The sequence below is a fragment of the Myotis daubentonii genome, chromosome 12 (genome assembly GCF_963259705.1).
Source record: "Myotis daubentonii chromosome 12, mMyoDau2.1, whole genome shotgun sequence".
In the NCBI taxonomy this organism is placed as follows: domain Eukaryota; kingdom Metazoa; phylum Chordata; class Mammalia; order Chiroptera; family Vespertilionidae; genus Myotis; species Myotis daubentonii.
This window is the reverse complement of record NC_081851.1, coordinates 80,208,277-80,223,557: the sequence shown is the minus strand read 5'-3', so window position 1 is coordinate 80,223,557 and position 15,281 is coordinate 80,208,277. Positions and strand designations below refer to the sequence as shown.

Sequence of the window (15,281 nt, the reverse complement as noted above, 5' to 3'; positions counted from 1 at the left end):
GAAAAAAAATCACTTTTAAGATTTTTATTATAACAAACACTTTATTACTTGCTTTATTTACAGTATGTACATATTACACAATAGGCTGATCCTATCTTACATTTATTACACAAAGGGCAGGTGAATTGACCTCGCTGTGCACACGATTACACTTCACTGTCTCCAAAGCATGGCTGAAGCCATCTTTTTAAAAAATTGTTTTCATGCAGTTCCAAATAATATCTGGGAATTTAATTGTAAAAGTAACAAAAATATTAAATCATACCATATGCTATATGAAAATATAGTTTCAAGTCTATATTTGAAATCTAAAGAAATACTCTGTGATTTCACCCAATTAGGAGAGTGAGGTGCCTTCCGTCCTTGCAGGGTGTGACCGGCAAGCACGCGCTCGCTTCCTCAAGGAAAGGCGGGTCCGCTGTCAGGTGCCCAACAGTGTCCACATACGGAACTGAAGGAATCGCGGGAGTCTGCAAAAATAGCTCTCTTGTTCAGGGGGCGTGTGTGAAGGTAGTAGGTTCTGTGTCCCTGTTGGTCTCCAAGGCACTTCTCGTGGTTTCCTTTGTGGTCACTCACTGCTGAAACAAACATGCGGCTGTCACTCTCCAGTGACCGGCCCCAGAAGACCCATGCGCTAAGTCATGTAACATGATGTCTGCAAACGTGAGGAATCTGTGCACGCATGGTTCTCTGTTCCCCAAGTGGGAACTAACCCAGCTACGGGTGATTGCATACCCGTCCAGGTAAAGGCGTGAGGACCACCGTGAGCACGGGTGGACGTCTGGTCCTGCTGCCACTGTCAGGTCCTCAGAGCTCGGGGGGCCGTCCTGGGCAAGACCGAGCATCCGGACCTGTGTGAGCACGTCTGCAAGGCTACCAAGAAGCAGCACTTCATCTCCACACGGTCCTGAGCCGTCGGCATGGCATCATTTTAGGAATGACGATAAACCGGCGTTCCTGGACCAGGTAGTGTTTCTTTGGAGGTATTCCAGGTCTACAAAGTCAGCACGGATGTGTTAGTCCTGTGCCTGGTGTGAGTGCGTGCCGAGTGAAGGAGAGAGCAAGTGTGACTTCAGATGTGCATCCTACTGTGCGCACTGACTTGTGTGCTGAAATAGCTTCCCATAAACATACTGTGCGCCAACCATGTCATCACACGAGTACTTGATGGGTGGCCTGGGACTGTGTAGACAGTACAGGCACCTTTTACTGATATTCTGAGTGTTATGTCAGCTTAAAGTAAGGCTTCCTTGGCAAAAACACGAGTGTTACTGCAGCCCCATGAACTGTTTCCAGTCCCCAGCGGGACACCGGTCTGCCAGCTGATTGTGTGGAGCTTACCTCACCCGTCCATGCACACGGGGCTCACAGCCAGCCGGGTCAGCAGCCGGGCACACCTCTTGTAGTCTGAGTGGAAAGAAACGCCGGACCCATCAGTCCCCAGGTAGCTCCAGGGAATGGCATTTACAACCACACAACTGCTGAGACCATGTGACTCCCTTAAGTCTCCTGGGCTCCCTGGGAGCAACGGACCCCATCACTTGCTGCCATGGGCCTTAAGCTGTTGATGTAATAACTTGGCGTCCGGTGGCAGAGGGGAGGCTGTGCTGGGGCTCATGGGAGTTACTTCAGTTTTGCTCCCTAGCAGATGGCTTCTCGTGCTGCTGTTACTTAACGTTTCTATCCTGTGCAGGCTGAGTCCCCTCGACTTAATAGCAGAGCCTTCTGCATAAAATTCTAGAGAGTGAGTCATGTCAGGTATCGAGCCTGAAGACCTGGCGGAGGGCAGCCGTCAGCGAATCGGGTGCAGACTGAAGTCCTGGTCCCTCCCACTGCCCTGTCATCCCAGCCTCAGGTGCCCCCCCCCCCGCCCCCCGCAGCCCGCCGCAGGACCCTGCACAGGGGCTGCAAAGCTGCCTCGGTTTACAAAGACTGAGCTGGCTGCGCAAGTCACAGAGCCCCTCCCACTAGAAGTGGAAGAGTCTACCCCTAACTGAAAACCCGAATGAATGAATCAAGGACAGTGCGTCACATGGGCAGGTAACTCAGACCCCAAAGGTGCCCTGAGTAGCCAGAGGAAGAGGCATCTGGGTTCAGAGGACAGGACAGTCTCCGGAGGCTGGGCCCTCAGTTCCTGAGGTCTCCACCTGCAGCAGTTTTTACAGGCAGTTCTAACATCACCTGTGCATGCGTTTCCATTCAGTCCACACGTCCTCCAACCTGCGTGTCCACCCCGGACCTTACTGAGGCACAGACTGCCCGGGTCTGGGTAGGACCTGACACCCTCCCATTCCGGGAACTCCTCTGGGACCAGGACACACCAAGTACAGAGGCCTCGGGTCCCCTTAGCACAGCCTCCCAAGTGCCCAGAGCAGCGTGGATGTGGTCCAGCTGCAGGCCTTGGGCTGAGAGTGGACCCAGGTAGGGACCCTTATGCAGCGCACAGGTGTGTGGCCTCCCACCTCCGACACCCGGGAGAGTGTGGTTGGGTCTGACTGACGGCGGCCTCTGCCCACGGGGGGACTAGGAGCCGTGGTGGCTGCAGCTGAGTTGCGAGCCCAGGAGGCAGCACACGGCACACGTGGTGCCCCCGGAGAAGGGTCTGCAGTGAGTGTGTGGTCTGCACAAGCAGCCTAAGGGGGGCCTCTTTCCTCATCCGCAATTGGAAGGATTGAAAGAATGACCCAGAGGCCGCTTTCAAACTTAGGTCTTTGGTCCTGTTATGGTAGGGCAGCATTTAACATAACGTAGGTACACACTTGGACAACAAAGGAAGCAGGTTAATCATTCCCAGACAGCAGGTGACTGTCTCAGGAAGGACATGCAGGGGTGATATGTACCAGACCCATATGGCAGGGGTGTGAGGTGTGCTGTTTGTTTGCCTTGGGGTCACCCCGTCAGCTGCAGGAGCCTGGGGTGCTCTCAGCCTTCCTGGGGGTTTTGTGAATGTGCCTGGACAGGGAGCTCCTTAAATGACACCTGTTATTATTCAGAGTAACTGCTGCCTGAGCTGGAAAAACTCCCACTTCCTGTAAAGTGGCTTATCTTTTTAAGGCAGGACAGGCGGGTCTCCTCTGCCCCCTGGTCACCCTGAAAGCAGCTGGTAAGATACCGGGTATCTGTGATCTCCCGCCCTGCTTCCCCCAGCTGTCAATGAAAACTGTACTCCCTCTAAAGAAAAAGGTTTTAGGGCTCTAGTAGATATCACTGTACCTAATAGTGACTGTTTGTGAACAGCACAGGAGCTGCTGTGGGGAAATGAAATGCGTGCTGTCCCGGATAAATACCAGCACGGCACAGCAGCTTGGCACCGGGAAGGGCAGGCCTTCGCTTCTGAGTTAGTGACAGAGCCATCAGAAGAGCAGAGTTTTGAAACAGCAGTTTCCTCCGGGTCACGAGGGTATCGCTGTCCAGGGAAGTAGGCCCATCACCTCTTCTCACCCAGCGCACAGTAGGCACTTTAGTGACTTATTCCTAACGTTTGTTTGATTGGCACAGCTGTGTAGATGGAAATCCATGAGCAGAATGAGCAACACCCACTCTAAGCCTTGGTTAACCACAGCGAATGTCACCAGTTTCAAGTTTGGCCCTGACTGCTGCCCAGTGCAGTGCCCTCCAGTGGGGGGGTCACCCTGGCCCCTAACTCCACGGCTGAGGGAACAGTATTAGGAGGCAGGCCAGTCTGGGAGGGCGTGGGGACCCCTCCCCCCACTCCCCCCCCCCTGCTGCCCCCAGCAGCTCAGCTGTCACTCACATGCTGGGACGGTGCAGTCTCTGGTGTTGTGGTAAAGCCTGTGGAAGTGTTTGCTGCACTTGGGGCTGAAGTAGAGAGGACCTGGGACAGGGAAGGAGAGAGGGGCGTGAGGCTCCTGGGTACCAGGACGGGGCACAGGAGGGGTGAGAAGGAAACCTACCTGTGAGATGCTTTAAAAACTTGTCCTTCATCCTTAGATCTCGAGGAACAATTTCTGTTGGAGGGAAAAGAAGTTGGTTATTGTGTTGCCTGAAAGAAGCATCTCGCATGATCTTACACGAATGCTGAAGGGACTTACCGGTACGTCTGCATCACCTATCAGTTGACCAAATAAAACAGGCCTGAGCTCCTGCCTGTTGTACATGATACATGTGAACACATGGCATCATGTTTCTCTAAGCAGTATTGACCACCCACAGGGCTCCAGTGTCACCTGCCTGGTCTCTACCACAGGACAGAGGTGTGACCGTCACGGTGTAAAGTGAAGAAAATCACGTGTCTGGTTGGTTTTGAGAGTTAGCTCCCAGTGAATAAGTCACTTTCAGGCACGTTTATCTCGAAGAGCTTAGGAATCAATTCTCCACAACCTCTCCACGTTCTAGAAGGAAAGCCTCATCCTTCAGACAAAAAGGGACGATAGAGTTTTGCTTGTTCGTGGTGTGTATTTAGAAGACGGATGAAATGCCTTCAAACCACCTGTTATGAAAGCTGGGTACATGCACGGTTTATCTGCTAAAGCAGGACATGAGCCTCGTTTCTGAGATGAAAGTATTCCCGGGGGACCCCCCTTCCACACCGACCCACAGCGCATTCGGTAACTGGCCATGGTTCCACCGCATTCTCCCGGCTTCGGCCTGCGGCTGCTTTCGGTCAGGCAGCACCTTCACTGGCCTGTCCTGCACTCGCTTGTCCTGCGCTGGTCGGGCTAACCGCTCGGGTCCTCTTTCTTTCCCCGGGAGCGCGCTCACAGGAGGCTCTCATCCCCCATGTCAGTCTTCATTTGCTCCCAACCCGAGTCAGTCTCTGTAGCACTGACCTTTTCGTGTTTGACCTAATTGTGTCAGGGGGAGCGTGAAAAGCCGCCTGCTTCCCTGGGAAACCTCCCGGGCCTACTGTGGGCTCTGCGCGGGGTGGGCCTGGGCCATTTCTCTCAGTTAAAATTGCTGAAAATATGTCCATTTCCACCAGAGGAGCCAGGTCTGCGCAGAAATTACCGGCCCAGGTGACAACCTCGCGTGGGAAGTGGGCTGTGGACCGTTGTCCGCGAGGCATCATGCACGGGCTCCCTATTTTCTTATTATTTTAACAACTGACATGCATTTGCCTTTTTAAAACGCGTTTTCCCAAAGACCCTTCTGCTCCCAACCACACGAGCTCCGGTCTGGCCGCTCACTCACCCGCGCGCTGCTCCTCGGGGTCCAGCGCATAGTCGGCGGCCTCCCTGCGGCCGGGAACGGCGTCCCGCGGGCCCGGCGGCTGCAGCCGCTTGGCCTCCCCCGCGTGGAACTTCTTCAGCTCCTGCATGATCTCCAGGAGCAGCCGTAGCAGCGTCTGCCGGTCCGCCTCCCCGCGGGGCTCTGGGCCGCCCCGGCCGGGCCCCGCCGCGCCCAGCACGAGCAGCAGCCCCAGGAAGAAGGGGCGCCCGGGCCCGCGCATCGTGCGCTCAGCCGGGCGGGAGGTCCGTGCGCCGAGCTCGCCGGCTGGAAGGATGGGCTGTGGGGGGGCCGGGAGAAAGTCGGGGGATTGGCGGGGCGGAGCGGCTCCAGGAGAGGCCGCCGCCGGGGACCCCCCTCGCCGAGGACCCCGCTGACCGCCGCCAAACCCCACGGACCCGCGCAGGGGCGCCCCGCACTGTCGGCCCAGCGGGGAGAGAAGGGCCTGGCAGCGGGGCACCAGGCGGAGGTCTCCCGGAGACCTGGACCGAGGTCCACCCACCGGGATGCCAGACCGGCGCCTCCTCCGCGCGCCCAGCCCCGCGGCCTCGCTTTCCCCCGGCTGCGTCCCGCCCCGGCCCCGGCCCCGGCCCCGGCCCCGGCCCCGCGGAACTTTCACGGACGGCACCTCCCGCACGAGAGCGCGGGCGTCGCCAAACTTTCTTCAACCTTCGGAGCCGCGCTGGGGGGTCTGCCCGCGCGGCGGGCCGGCGGCTGCGTCCAAGTCCCCAGCCTTTGTGTGGCCGTCGCCCCCCCCCCCCAGGTCCCCAACCCTCCGCCCCGCCAGGACCTCGCTGCGGTCGCCACTGGGCCAGGTCCCGGGACCCCCTGGGCGCTGGGCGGGCACCGGCCCAAACCTGCCCGAGACCACTGGCCCGGAGCTGGCCGCCTACCTGGCGGAGCTGCCGGTATCCTCGCGGCGTTGGTGCGAGGTCCCGCTACTCCGCGTCCCTACTCCATGCCCGGCCCGGCCCGGCTGGAGCGCACAGCACGCGGGACCGCACGCGCCCTGGGACCGCTCGGCGCTGCCCGGCGGCCTCGGACCCGGCGCTTCTTATCCCCGCGCCGCCGACGTCAGGCCGGTCCCGAGGGCTCCGCGCCGCTTTAATTAGAAGCCGCTGGAGTGCGCGTACCCCGCGGATCTTCGTCAGACACCCCACGCCCACCTCCTCCCCCAGCTCCCGCGTCCGTCTCCTCCCCCCCCACCCGCCCCCGCCTCCCATCTCCTCTCCCTCCCCCGCCGTCCTCCCCGCTCCGCGTCCCCTCCCTTCTCTCCTCCCCCCTCCCCCCCCACCCCCATCTATTTACCTCCGTTCCTGTCACTGTGATGAGAAGAAACGCCTCTACCAGGAACTCGGATCTGTTTTTGTCTAAATGTGGATCTCGGCGATTAAAAAGGAGCTGATTGCCTGACATTTAATAAGTCAATTAGCGTCTGTCGGGTTTGGAGGGATCGGTCCAGGGAGGGGCAGCCGGCGTGTGGGCAGGGGGCAGGGGGCTGGCTGCGGGGCGGGGCAGGGAACTCGGGTGCGTACTTGCCTGCACCCCCTCCCACCGCAGCCCCCGAGCCTCACGGCGGACCAGCCGGCCCCTCGGTACCCGGCACCGGACCCTCCAGGTGGGTGCCCGCGCCCCTCCGGGGGACACGCCCGCAGGAGCCCCCGGCGCTTCCCTACAGCCCGGTCTTCCGAAAGTTTTGTTCCTTAGATGCAGGCGGACTCCTGGTGAGAGTTCAACAGTGTCTCTCCTTCCGTTTTTTTCTTGTAAAATGTATGATCAATCAATCGTGCACTTTCCCATTTCATTGGCGCTTTCTGGGCAGGAGCTGGACGCCCTCCAAGTCGGCGCTGCGACGGGGAAGGTGTGCGCACAGCACCCAAAGGCGTGGGGCTCAGGTTAAAAGCCTCCCATTACCGGGCGCGGCGCGGGAGCGCGAAGGTGCTGGAAGGAGGGGAGGGGTCACGGGCCTCTGGACAGGACAGGCCAGGACCCCTCGGCCTCCGTCTGCCCCATCTGCTCCTCCCCTGGCTCTGCGTCTGTCTCCATCTCCTCCCGGAAGGCCTGCTTCTGTAGAAAGTCAGAGTTCGGCAGAGGGAGGGTGGGCAAGTCGGATAGGGATGGAAGACACGGAAATGGGGCCGCTGACCCCCCACGTTGGTGTAAGTGTTAAACTCTGCTCTCGGAAAGCACCTGGTTTGATTTCTCCGGGAGCATTTCTTTTGCAAGCAATAGCACTGAAAAGTGACCGCTTCTGTTAAGATGTATTCAAGAAAAAGTGAAAACTCATATCAAACAGATCTTAGGCAGCTAGGATGAATGCTTTTCCTTTTCCCAGCGCCACTCCCTGTGTAAGACCTGTAAGCGCCTCTTTCAAGAGCGCCGCCTAGTGACCGGTCTCCCCGCCCCCGCCCCCGCCCCCCTCCACCGCCATCGCCCTCTTACCCCCATCATCTCCTCTACCCCTCACCCCCACCCCGGGGCGCGCATTCAGCATCCCTGGGTAGCCCGATAGCAGGAGGGGCGAGTGGCTCCAGCCAGTCAAATTTCTAGTGCAAAATATTTTCGTGCAAAACTTTTTTGGGGGAAGAAATATTGCTGCAATGAAAAAAAATTAGCCAAAATTCATTATTTTAAATTTACATGCAATATTTCCTTTGAAATAGTATTCGACACCATCAACAGCTACACTTTTTTCTAAAATATCCCAGTAAGAACGACCTCGCCTCGCTGGTGATGCATACCACCCTCTGCTCCTTCGCAGTTGGTAAGGGGCCCCTCGCAGCCACTCAGCAAGGCCCGCACTTGCGCAGGCGCATTGGGTGCTCAAGTGCATGAGCATCAGCAGCAAGCCAGGCCCCTGGCTGGGGTTTAGCTTCCTGAGATCTGCGAGCAGATCAGACAGTCCCTCTGCAAATTCATTCATATTTGCGAAGCTCTGTGCTGAAAAGACCCCGGATGCCCTTCATTTTGTAGAAATCATTTTTTAGACTTTTCAACTGAATGCAGGAGTGCACTGATTACTAATCTCTACTGTCAGGATGACTCCTGGGAGCCCTCCAGTCAGCAGAAAGATGTGTATTGTTCCTAAATCTGATTGGCTAAATCAGTCGTCTGTGCTGGTTAAGGCACAGCAAACTGCACGCAGACTGGTTGGGACGAAAACGTGATGTATTTTCCCAATCACGTGCCCTCCATTTCTTTTTGTGCTTGGACTGGACGGTCTGTGAAGTCTGAAGCTACATAATTCCGTGATTGTTACCAAAACAACACAATGCAATGTTCCTACAAAGAGCTGGAGCAAGTGAGTTACTTGCAGTCATCACTATGAATCTCACCATCTATTTTCAGGCAACAAGAGATTCATATATTTATATTAAATCATTTCATTCCCTTCTTTAGTAAGTGAACAACTTTCTACTATGAAGGCTCCAAAAAAGATGAGAGAAAATTAAGCAACAGATTATATTTTAACATTATTGGCAAAAAAACCTAATCATTTATTTTGCTAGATTTGACTCAGCTTTGCTTCCTTTTGAGAAAACTATATAGGGTCAAAGAAGGAAAACTAACCAGAGAGGGAAAAGTTGTGTTTAATCTACTGTAGATCTATGTTGTGAGAAGAGAAAGGTTCCCCCCCCCCAATTTATAAACTGTACAAAGCTCTAATGTTTTAACTACAAATCACTTTCTCTTTTCCATACAGTTGTCTATTTTATTTGAGATGAATATTAACTACGCTCAAAGATTCTAAAATAGATGCATATTCACTACATGTTTGATTCATTATATTTGTTCAACCATTCTGTTCCTTAACGATGCAAGTAAACTCTTACTAGAGAGAAGAACAGTTACCTTTCATAAAGGAAAACATTATGCGCTATACAGAAATATTGTTTAATGTTTGACTTGTACCAGTTACATATTTTCACTATTAATACGTTACTAGTATGCTAGGAATGTGCTAGAATCTGTACAAAGCATTGGGGAAGGCAGTACTGGACCCGTCTCCCGGTGTAAGCGGACCCCCTAGAAGTCACGAGCTGCACGTTGTGGATCAAGGAGACACAGCCCACCCAGGGCTTCCCGCAGACGCACAGCCAGCACCGGCTCTAAGCTGTTGGGTTCCCTGCCCTACGCTCCCCATGCACCTTCACACGGCAAGGCCTGGGGTCCTCCGCGGCCTGGGCTTTTCGGTGTCTCCGTTTGCTTGGGCCGCAGCCAAACTCAGGAAAGGCTTGCGGGGAGCGTGGACTTTGCGCTCCTCCTTGGAACTGGTTTAGTTATAAAATCCACCTGAGAAAATGCCTTCAGTGCGGTGACCCTTCTCTGTCCTTCAAGGCTGCTCTGACGGCCACCAGGACGCTGAATGCAATGTCTGTGCCCCACATCCTGTCTAAAGGGCACCCCTGTTGGTTTAAAAAGCCCGTCTCCCGTCTAGGTACAGTCAGATCACCCATGTATGCTGAGGAACAACGCCAATATATCTACATTCCATATATTTTCTGGATTTTTTCTGCAGGAGGTCAATTACAGTGGAACCTTGTTTCTTGAAAACGTCTCCCATCTTGAACAATTCCCCTCTCAACCTGACAGCCCTTTCCTGCTGGCACCTGTGTGGTCAGTCACACAGAGAATGCAGGAGTGTGAGTCAGTTTACACTGTTAACATCTCAGGATACTGTGCGGTGAATATTTTCATGTCTTCTTTTTGCTTTTGTGGCTGCTTATAATTATTGTTAAAAGCATGCATGTAAAGTAGGTGTACACACATGAGTAAATAGCACACACACGTGCACACGCAGGGAGTCAGGTCAGTGGCTCCAGCTCGTTAGGCCCAGCACCTCCGTCACTCACTGGACATCGCCTCATGGTCATGAGCTGCCTCAGACTGAGGGCTTGTTTTCCTGGTTCTCAGTAGCGTGTTCTCGGTGGTGTGTTCTCAGTAGCGTGTTCTCGGTGGCGTGTCCTCGGGGGGACCTCCCTGCGCCCTGGGCCAGGTCTGCAGGGTCTCGGTCTGCCCTGCACGACTCGGTCCCGGTGCAACTTGGTGCGGGTTCTGTTTCTTCCCCACCCACGGACGAAACACGCCAGCCCTCTGGGAGGACCTCACGCCGGACGCCTGCAGTTTTCGGGAAGCAGCGTGTAGGCGAGGGTTCTGTGGGGTTGGGAAGAGGAATGTGTGGTGCTAGTTGTGCAGCGGAGGATGCTGTGCTGAGACCGCTATGCGCACACTCACTGTCCTAGGAATGAGCAGGAACGTAATGGTATGGTTATTTACAGTTATGGGTGAACTACAGGGAAACCATGGGGCTATTGGGGTCCCAGCCCCCCCTCCCCACCGCCCTCCCAGGCCTCAAGGATTTGATCTTGGTGGAGACCAATTAGCCTGGGGTGACTTCTGGGGGCCGGGGCTGGGACGAGTAGCCAACACCTCTCCCCCCCCCTCCCCCCCGTGATGGGGCCTCCCCCTGCCAGGCCACGGAGCGGGGAAGGGCTGGGGGTGGTCTATATTTAGCCCGTGCAGCAGACACATCTGGAGCGCCTGGCAGTCGCAGGAGAGACTCGGCAGCTGCGAAGCCTGTTCCTTGCCTCCTCCCTGAATGAGACCCACCACACACACCCCTGCTCTCCCTGCAGCGGAGACGCACACTGAGCCATGAGACGAAGCTGCGTGCAGGGGTGAGGCAGAGAGCAGGGCTCTGGGACGCCGGGCACGTGCCCAGTGGGGTTGTCTGACCGCAGTGTCATTTATGCAGAAACGAATTCTCCGTGTGGCTTCCTGGTCCCTCCTGCAGCCACGTTCATGTATCGGTGAGACACCTGCCTCTCGCCAGCATCTAGGTCATCTAGGTCATCTAGGTTATTCCTCATAAAAACGACAACTGACCCACTTGCTGAGCTGGTGATGGAGCCGTGGACTTGCTCCCTGAGTCTCAGGGTCCGAGCGCCGGGGTTAGATCCTCAGGGGCCGCACCCAGAGCACCTGCTCCCGCTGCCACGCGGCTTCTGCTCAGGTTCACAGTCCGCACACTCGGCGTGTGGGTGCTTCGTCCGAGTGGGGACGGCTGCTGACGGGGTTGTCAGACGCGGTGTTTAAGCTCCCAGGCAGCAGAGCCCAGGCCCACACGCAGGCTCTGGGTGGGGCTCCTCCCACTCACTGTGCCTCATCCTGGTCAGTGTTCACTCCTTTAAGTAACTTGTGCACTGGATGGAAACACACACTTCTTCTATAAAGAGAACAGGCCTGGGGAGCTGAGCGATGACGGTGTTCTTGGGGAGCTGGAGCCAGAGTCCCCAGAGGGGCCTCCACCCGGCGGGAACGGGGAAGGGAGAGCGCCTCTGCATGGAGGCGCCTGGCCAGGGGCACACGCAGGCCCAGGCTCCGGGGTGGTCCGCCTGGAGTGAGTGGAGTGAGTGAGCCCGCAGCAGAGGCCTCGGTGCCCACTGGGGGTCAATAAATCAATCTGAGGTGCATTTGGTGTTTTTTTGTGAGTTTATTTCTTAGTGTCGTTCACGAGAAATGCCCTGGCCCTGCACAGCTGTCTTCCTGAGACGGGTCACAGGCCGTCAGGTGAGGTCTGGGGTGAATTATCAGGATAAAGTCATTCAACAGGCACTTCACTATGCGGTCACCTGCGTCGATGTGGGTGCTCGGTCCCCAAGGCTCCGTGAGGACGTAGTATTTCTTTTGTTATTTTCTTTTTATTTGTTTTTAGTATTTCTTTTTGTATTTGTTAAATAATACCAATAACATGGAGACATACACATTTGTGTTCATATAGGAACACTCCTTGTTTGGGGAGTCCCTGGGAGTGTTTTACACGTTTCACATAAATGGAGACAGAGGTAGTGTCTCTCTCCCTCTCGCTCTCTCTCTCTCTCTCTCTCTCTCTCTCTCAAACTCGAATCTTTTATGCACAACTTGCTTACTCCGCCTAGGGTTTCGATTGAAAACCTCTTGCTTATCTAGCGATCAGTATTTTCCTTGGCCAGTGGTGACTCCAAATCTGATTGGAAATCCATGTTGAGTGACACTGACCACTGAGCTGAAGAACATGTCTCTGACGTACGAGATTTTTCCCTCCTAGAGGCCAAATCATCTCCTTACACGAGTCCACAAACATCTCAAAATAGTAGAATTAAAAGCGCGTTCATACCCTCCCTCATAATAGAAGAGGTGATTCTGCACGTTAACAATGCGAGCCGGTTCCCTGGGAAACGCTGACCGTGCTCAGTGTCCAAAGTGAGGCTCTGCTGTCCCTTCTGAGGCCCGGAAGGCGGTTTGCATTTGTCGCAGGAGCCACGGCCCTTCCAGAGGCAGAGATCTGGTCCTGGACTTGAAGGGGGCAGAATCGAAACCTGATCCTGTGAGTCTGCCCCGGGGCTCAGTGGTTAGAGCATTGTCCCCTGCACCAGTCAGGGCACAGGCCGGGGTTGTGGGCTCAATACCCAGTGGGGGGCGTGCAGGAGGCAGCTGATCCATGATTCTCTCTTATCATTGATGTTTCTATCTCTCTCTCCCCTTCCTCTCTCTCTAAAAATCAATAAAAACATATTTTTTAAAAATATGTATTTTATTGATATTTTACAGAGAGGAAGGAGAGGGATAGAGAGTTAGAAACATCGATGAGAGAGAAACATCGATCAGCTGCCTCCTGCACACTCCCTACTGGGGATGTGCCCGCAACCAAGGTACATGCCCTTGACCGGAATCGAACCTGGGACCCTTCAGTCCGCAGGCCGACGCTCTATCCACTGAGCCAAACCAGTCAGGGCAATAAAAAACATATTTTAAAAAACACATTAAACAACAAAAACCCCCACTAACAACCCTCCACCTAAGTGAGTCCAGTAAACACAGAAGTTGGAGAAGTGCTGGCGGAGGCCCAGGAGGGGGGGGGGACCCCACGCCCCTCCTTCTCACCAGGCCCGGGACCCCCCTGCAGGCTGATATTCGCTGCTTGGGAACCAGGTCAACCCGTTCCTCCCTCGAAATCTCTCAAACAACCTCTGTTTCCATGAAGGGTGTCCAGAGACTCCTACGCTGCGCCAGGGGTCAAGGCCACGTGTATTTACGGCCTTCGCGGGCATTTCTGTTCCCCAAATTGAAAGCACATGAGGCTCCGTCCGCAGCCCGCCCACGCTGCTGCCCGGCCAGCGGTGGCCCCTGGCGCCCCTCCGTCCCGGCCGAGTCCCTCAGCCCCTTCGCCCGCCGTGCAGCCCCTCGTGCGCTGCCCTGGGGGCTGCCTGACGCCGAGGTTTGCAGTTTAGCCCTTTTCCAAGTGCGTTTGTTTCCCCGACTCGATTTGCCCCTTGGGCTCTGGGAAAAGAACATGTTTGCAATGAGGAAGGAGAAACAAGGAAAAGAATCATTTCTGCACATAAGATCGAGGTCATCCAACATCTTCCAAACTGAACCTTCGTATAAGCCTCTGGACCAAGTAGCCAAAGGACGTGGCCACCTGGGAAGGCAGAGGCTCCGCGTCCACCTCGGGGAACGCTCGTCTGCAGTGGGCGTGGCCGGGCCCCGCGCGGGCGGTTCACACATGTTCCGGCTCATCCACGGGACCCCCCACCTTCTGGTCCACCCGCGGGCGTGGCACCCGCGACCCCCAGGTCTGGTGGGACGGGAGCCTGCGATGAAGCGCGAAGTCGGAAGAGCCGCCAGCGCTTCTCGCCAGAGCGTATGCTTTGTTTTCCTTAAAGGACACCACGTTTAGCTGGATATTGGAGACGTGGTGGACACTCATAAAGGTTTGTGACTGAATCAAAGCCTGGACGCATTCTGAAGGCGGGGAATTGGAAGGTAAAAGCTTCTAGTTCTTTTCAAATCAAACAAACCACGTGCACAGGTGGCATTACATCCTGACATAGAGTCATCACTGTTATCCAGCTCGACTATTTAAAAGGGCCCAATTAGCCAACATAGCAGCTGGTATTCCCGGGAAGTGTCCCCTCGATTGAGACGTCCAGCACAAGGACACTATATGCCCCCGTTTTTATGTTTGTCCTGGGACCAGACAGCGGGCTCATCAATGCTGAATAAATGTGAGACATCGAAGCTGGGCCCGTGCTCCTGATGGTCCCCACAGAGTTCCCAGGGGCCTGTGACTGCCGACCTGGCTGCGAGGGGGTGGCCGGTGCCGGCAGCGGCGTCTCCCTCCCACCCGGTCTGAGGGCTTCGTGGGAAACGGCACCGAGGCCGGCTGAGAAAATCCCGGATGTTCCCAACCCACCGTCTCGGTCCATCTGGCTGAAATGGAAAGAAAAGTTAATTCCTGAGCACTGAGCAGGGAAGCAGTGCAGTGAGCCAGTCAGGTCAGCGTCCTGCAGGGGGGGCCCGGCGGCGAGGGAGCGGCCGGTCGCCACACCCAGAGGCCTTTGCTCCCCGCTGCCCAGGTGAGGGACTGGCCCCGTTGGCCTCTGTGCCCTCAGATGTGAAATGAGAAGGAGAGATGAGAAGATCTGGGCCTATTCATGTGCCCAGCGGGGTAGTGTGGTGACTCACCGTTCACCCAAGTACGTGGCATTTTTCACTTTTCAACGGAATTGCTTTCTGTCGTAGAGTCAGAGCTGCCCACCCATGCAGCCAGGAGATGGAGGCTTGGGGCTAACTGACACCTTGACTGAGATGGAATAGAAATCAGAGCTGCCGCCAGCCCGCAGGCAGCTGGGTGTGGGGGCTGGCCTGTGAGTGCTGACCCCCTCCTGGCCCTGGGCCGCCCCCACCTACCGGATGGTGTGGTGAGAGGGAGGGAGGGATGGAGGGAGGGAGGCAGGCAGGGACCTCCGTGTTCCGTCCGGGGCTCCCGCCCAGGTGCCTACGCCGCCCGCCCTCCGTGGCGCCTCACGTGGCGGCCGTGCCTCCGTGTCGAGTGGGAGCTGAAGCTGCGTGTGGGCGTGGGAGTCGGAGCAGCAGCATCGCAGTCGCCACCCGAACTGAGTGGGGGCCAAGGGTCTGTCGTCCTGCTTCTCACCCAGGACCCAGGCCTCCTGTGGCCATTTATCGGCTTAAAAAACAAAAGGTAAACCTTCCAGTTTATTTATTTATTTTTAATCCTCGCCCGAGGATATTTTTTCCACTGATTTCTAGAG

At 55.8% G+C, this 15,281-nt stretch overlaps 1 protein-coding gene across 3 annotated transcripts; it reads right to left on the bottom strand.

Moving 5' to 3' along the window:
- Positions 1 to 109: 109 nt before the first annotated feature.
- On the bottom strand, positions 110 to 6,207 carry ALKAL2 (ALK and LTK ligand 2). 3 transcript variants are annotated; one of them, XM_059660645.1, is made up of 6 exons: positions 6,081 to 6,207; positions 5,152 to 5,467; positions 3,915 to 3,968; positions 3,755 to 3,835; positions 1,342 to 1,407; positions 110 to 578 (listed from the first exon to the last, which is right to left on the bottom strand). In XM_059660645.1, the coding sequence occupies exons 2-5, from the start codon at positions 5,408 to 5,410 to the stop codon at positions 1,343 to 1,345; spliced, it is 459 nt and encodes a 152-aa protein (XP_059516628.1). In that variant the 5' UTR covers positions 5,411 to 5,467; positions 6,081 to 6,207; the 3' UTR covers positions 110 to 578; position 1,342. The 3 variants fall into 3 exon arrangements, with proteins under 3 accessions (XP_059516628.1, XP_059516629.1, XP_059516630.1); XM_059660646.1 differs by having other exon boundaries at positions 110 to 575; XM_059660647.1 differs by having other exon boundaries at positions 110 to 470.
- Between the last annotated feature and the right edge of the window lie 9,074 nt (positions 6,208 to 15,281).

Coding starts and splice junctions, on each gene's coding strand:
- ALKAL2 (XM_059660645.1), bottom strand. CDS start 5,410: ATGCGCGGGCCCGGGCGCCCCTTCTTCCTGGGGCTGCTGCTCGTGCTG. Junction 3,969..5,151: donor CCCCGAGGAGCAGCGCGCGG/GTGAGTGAGCGG, acceptor TCCCTCCAACAG/AAATTGTTCCTCGAGATCTA. Junction 1,408..3,754: donor AGACTGCACCGTCCCAGCAT/GTGAGTGACAGC, acceptor CTTTCCACTCAG/ACTACAAGAGGTGTGCCCGG.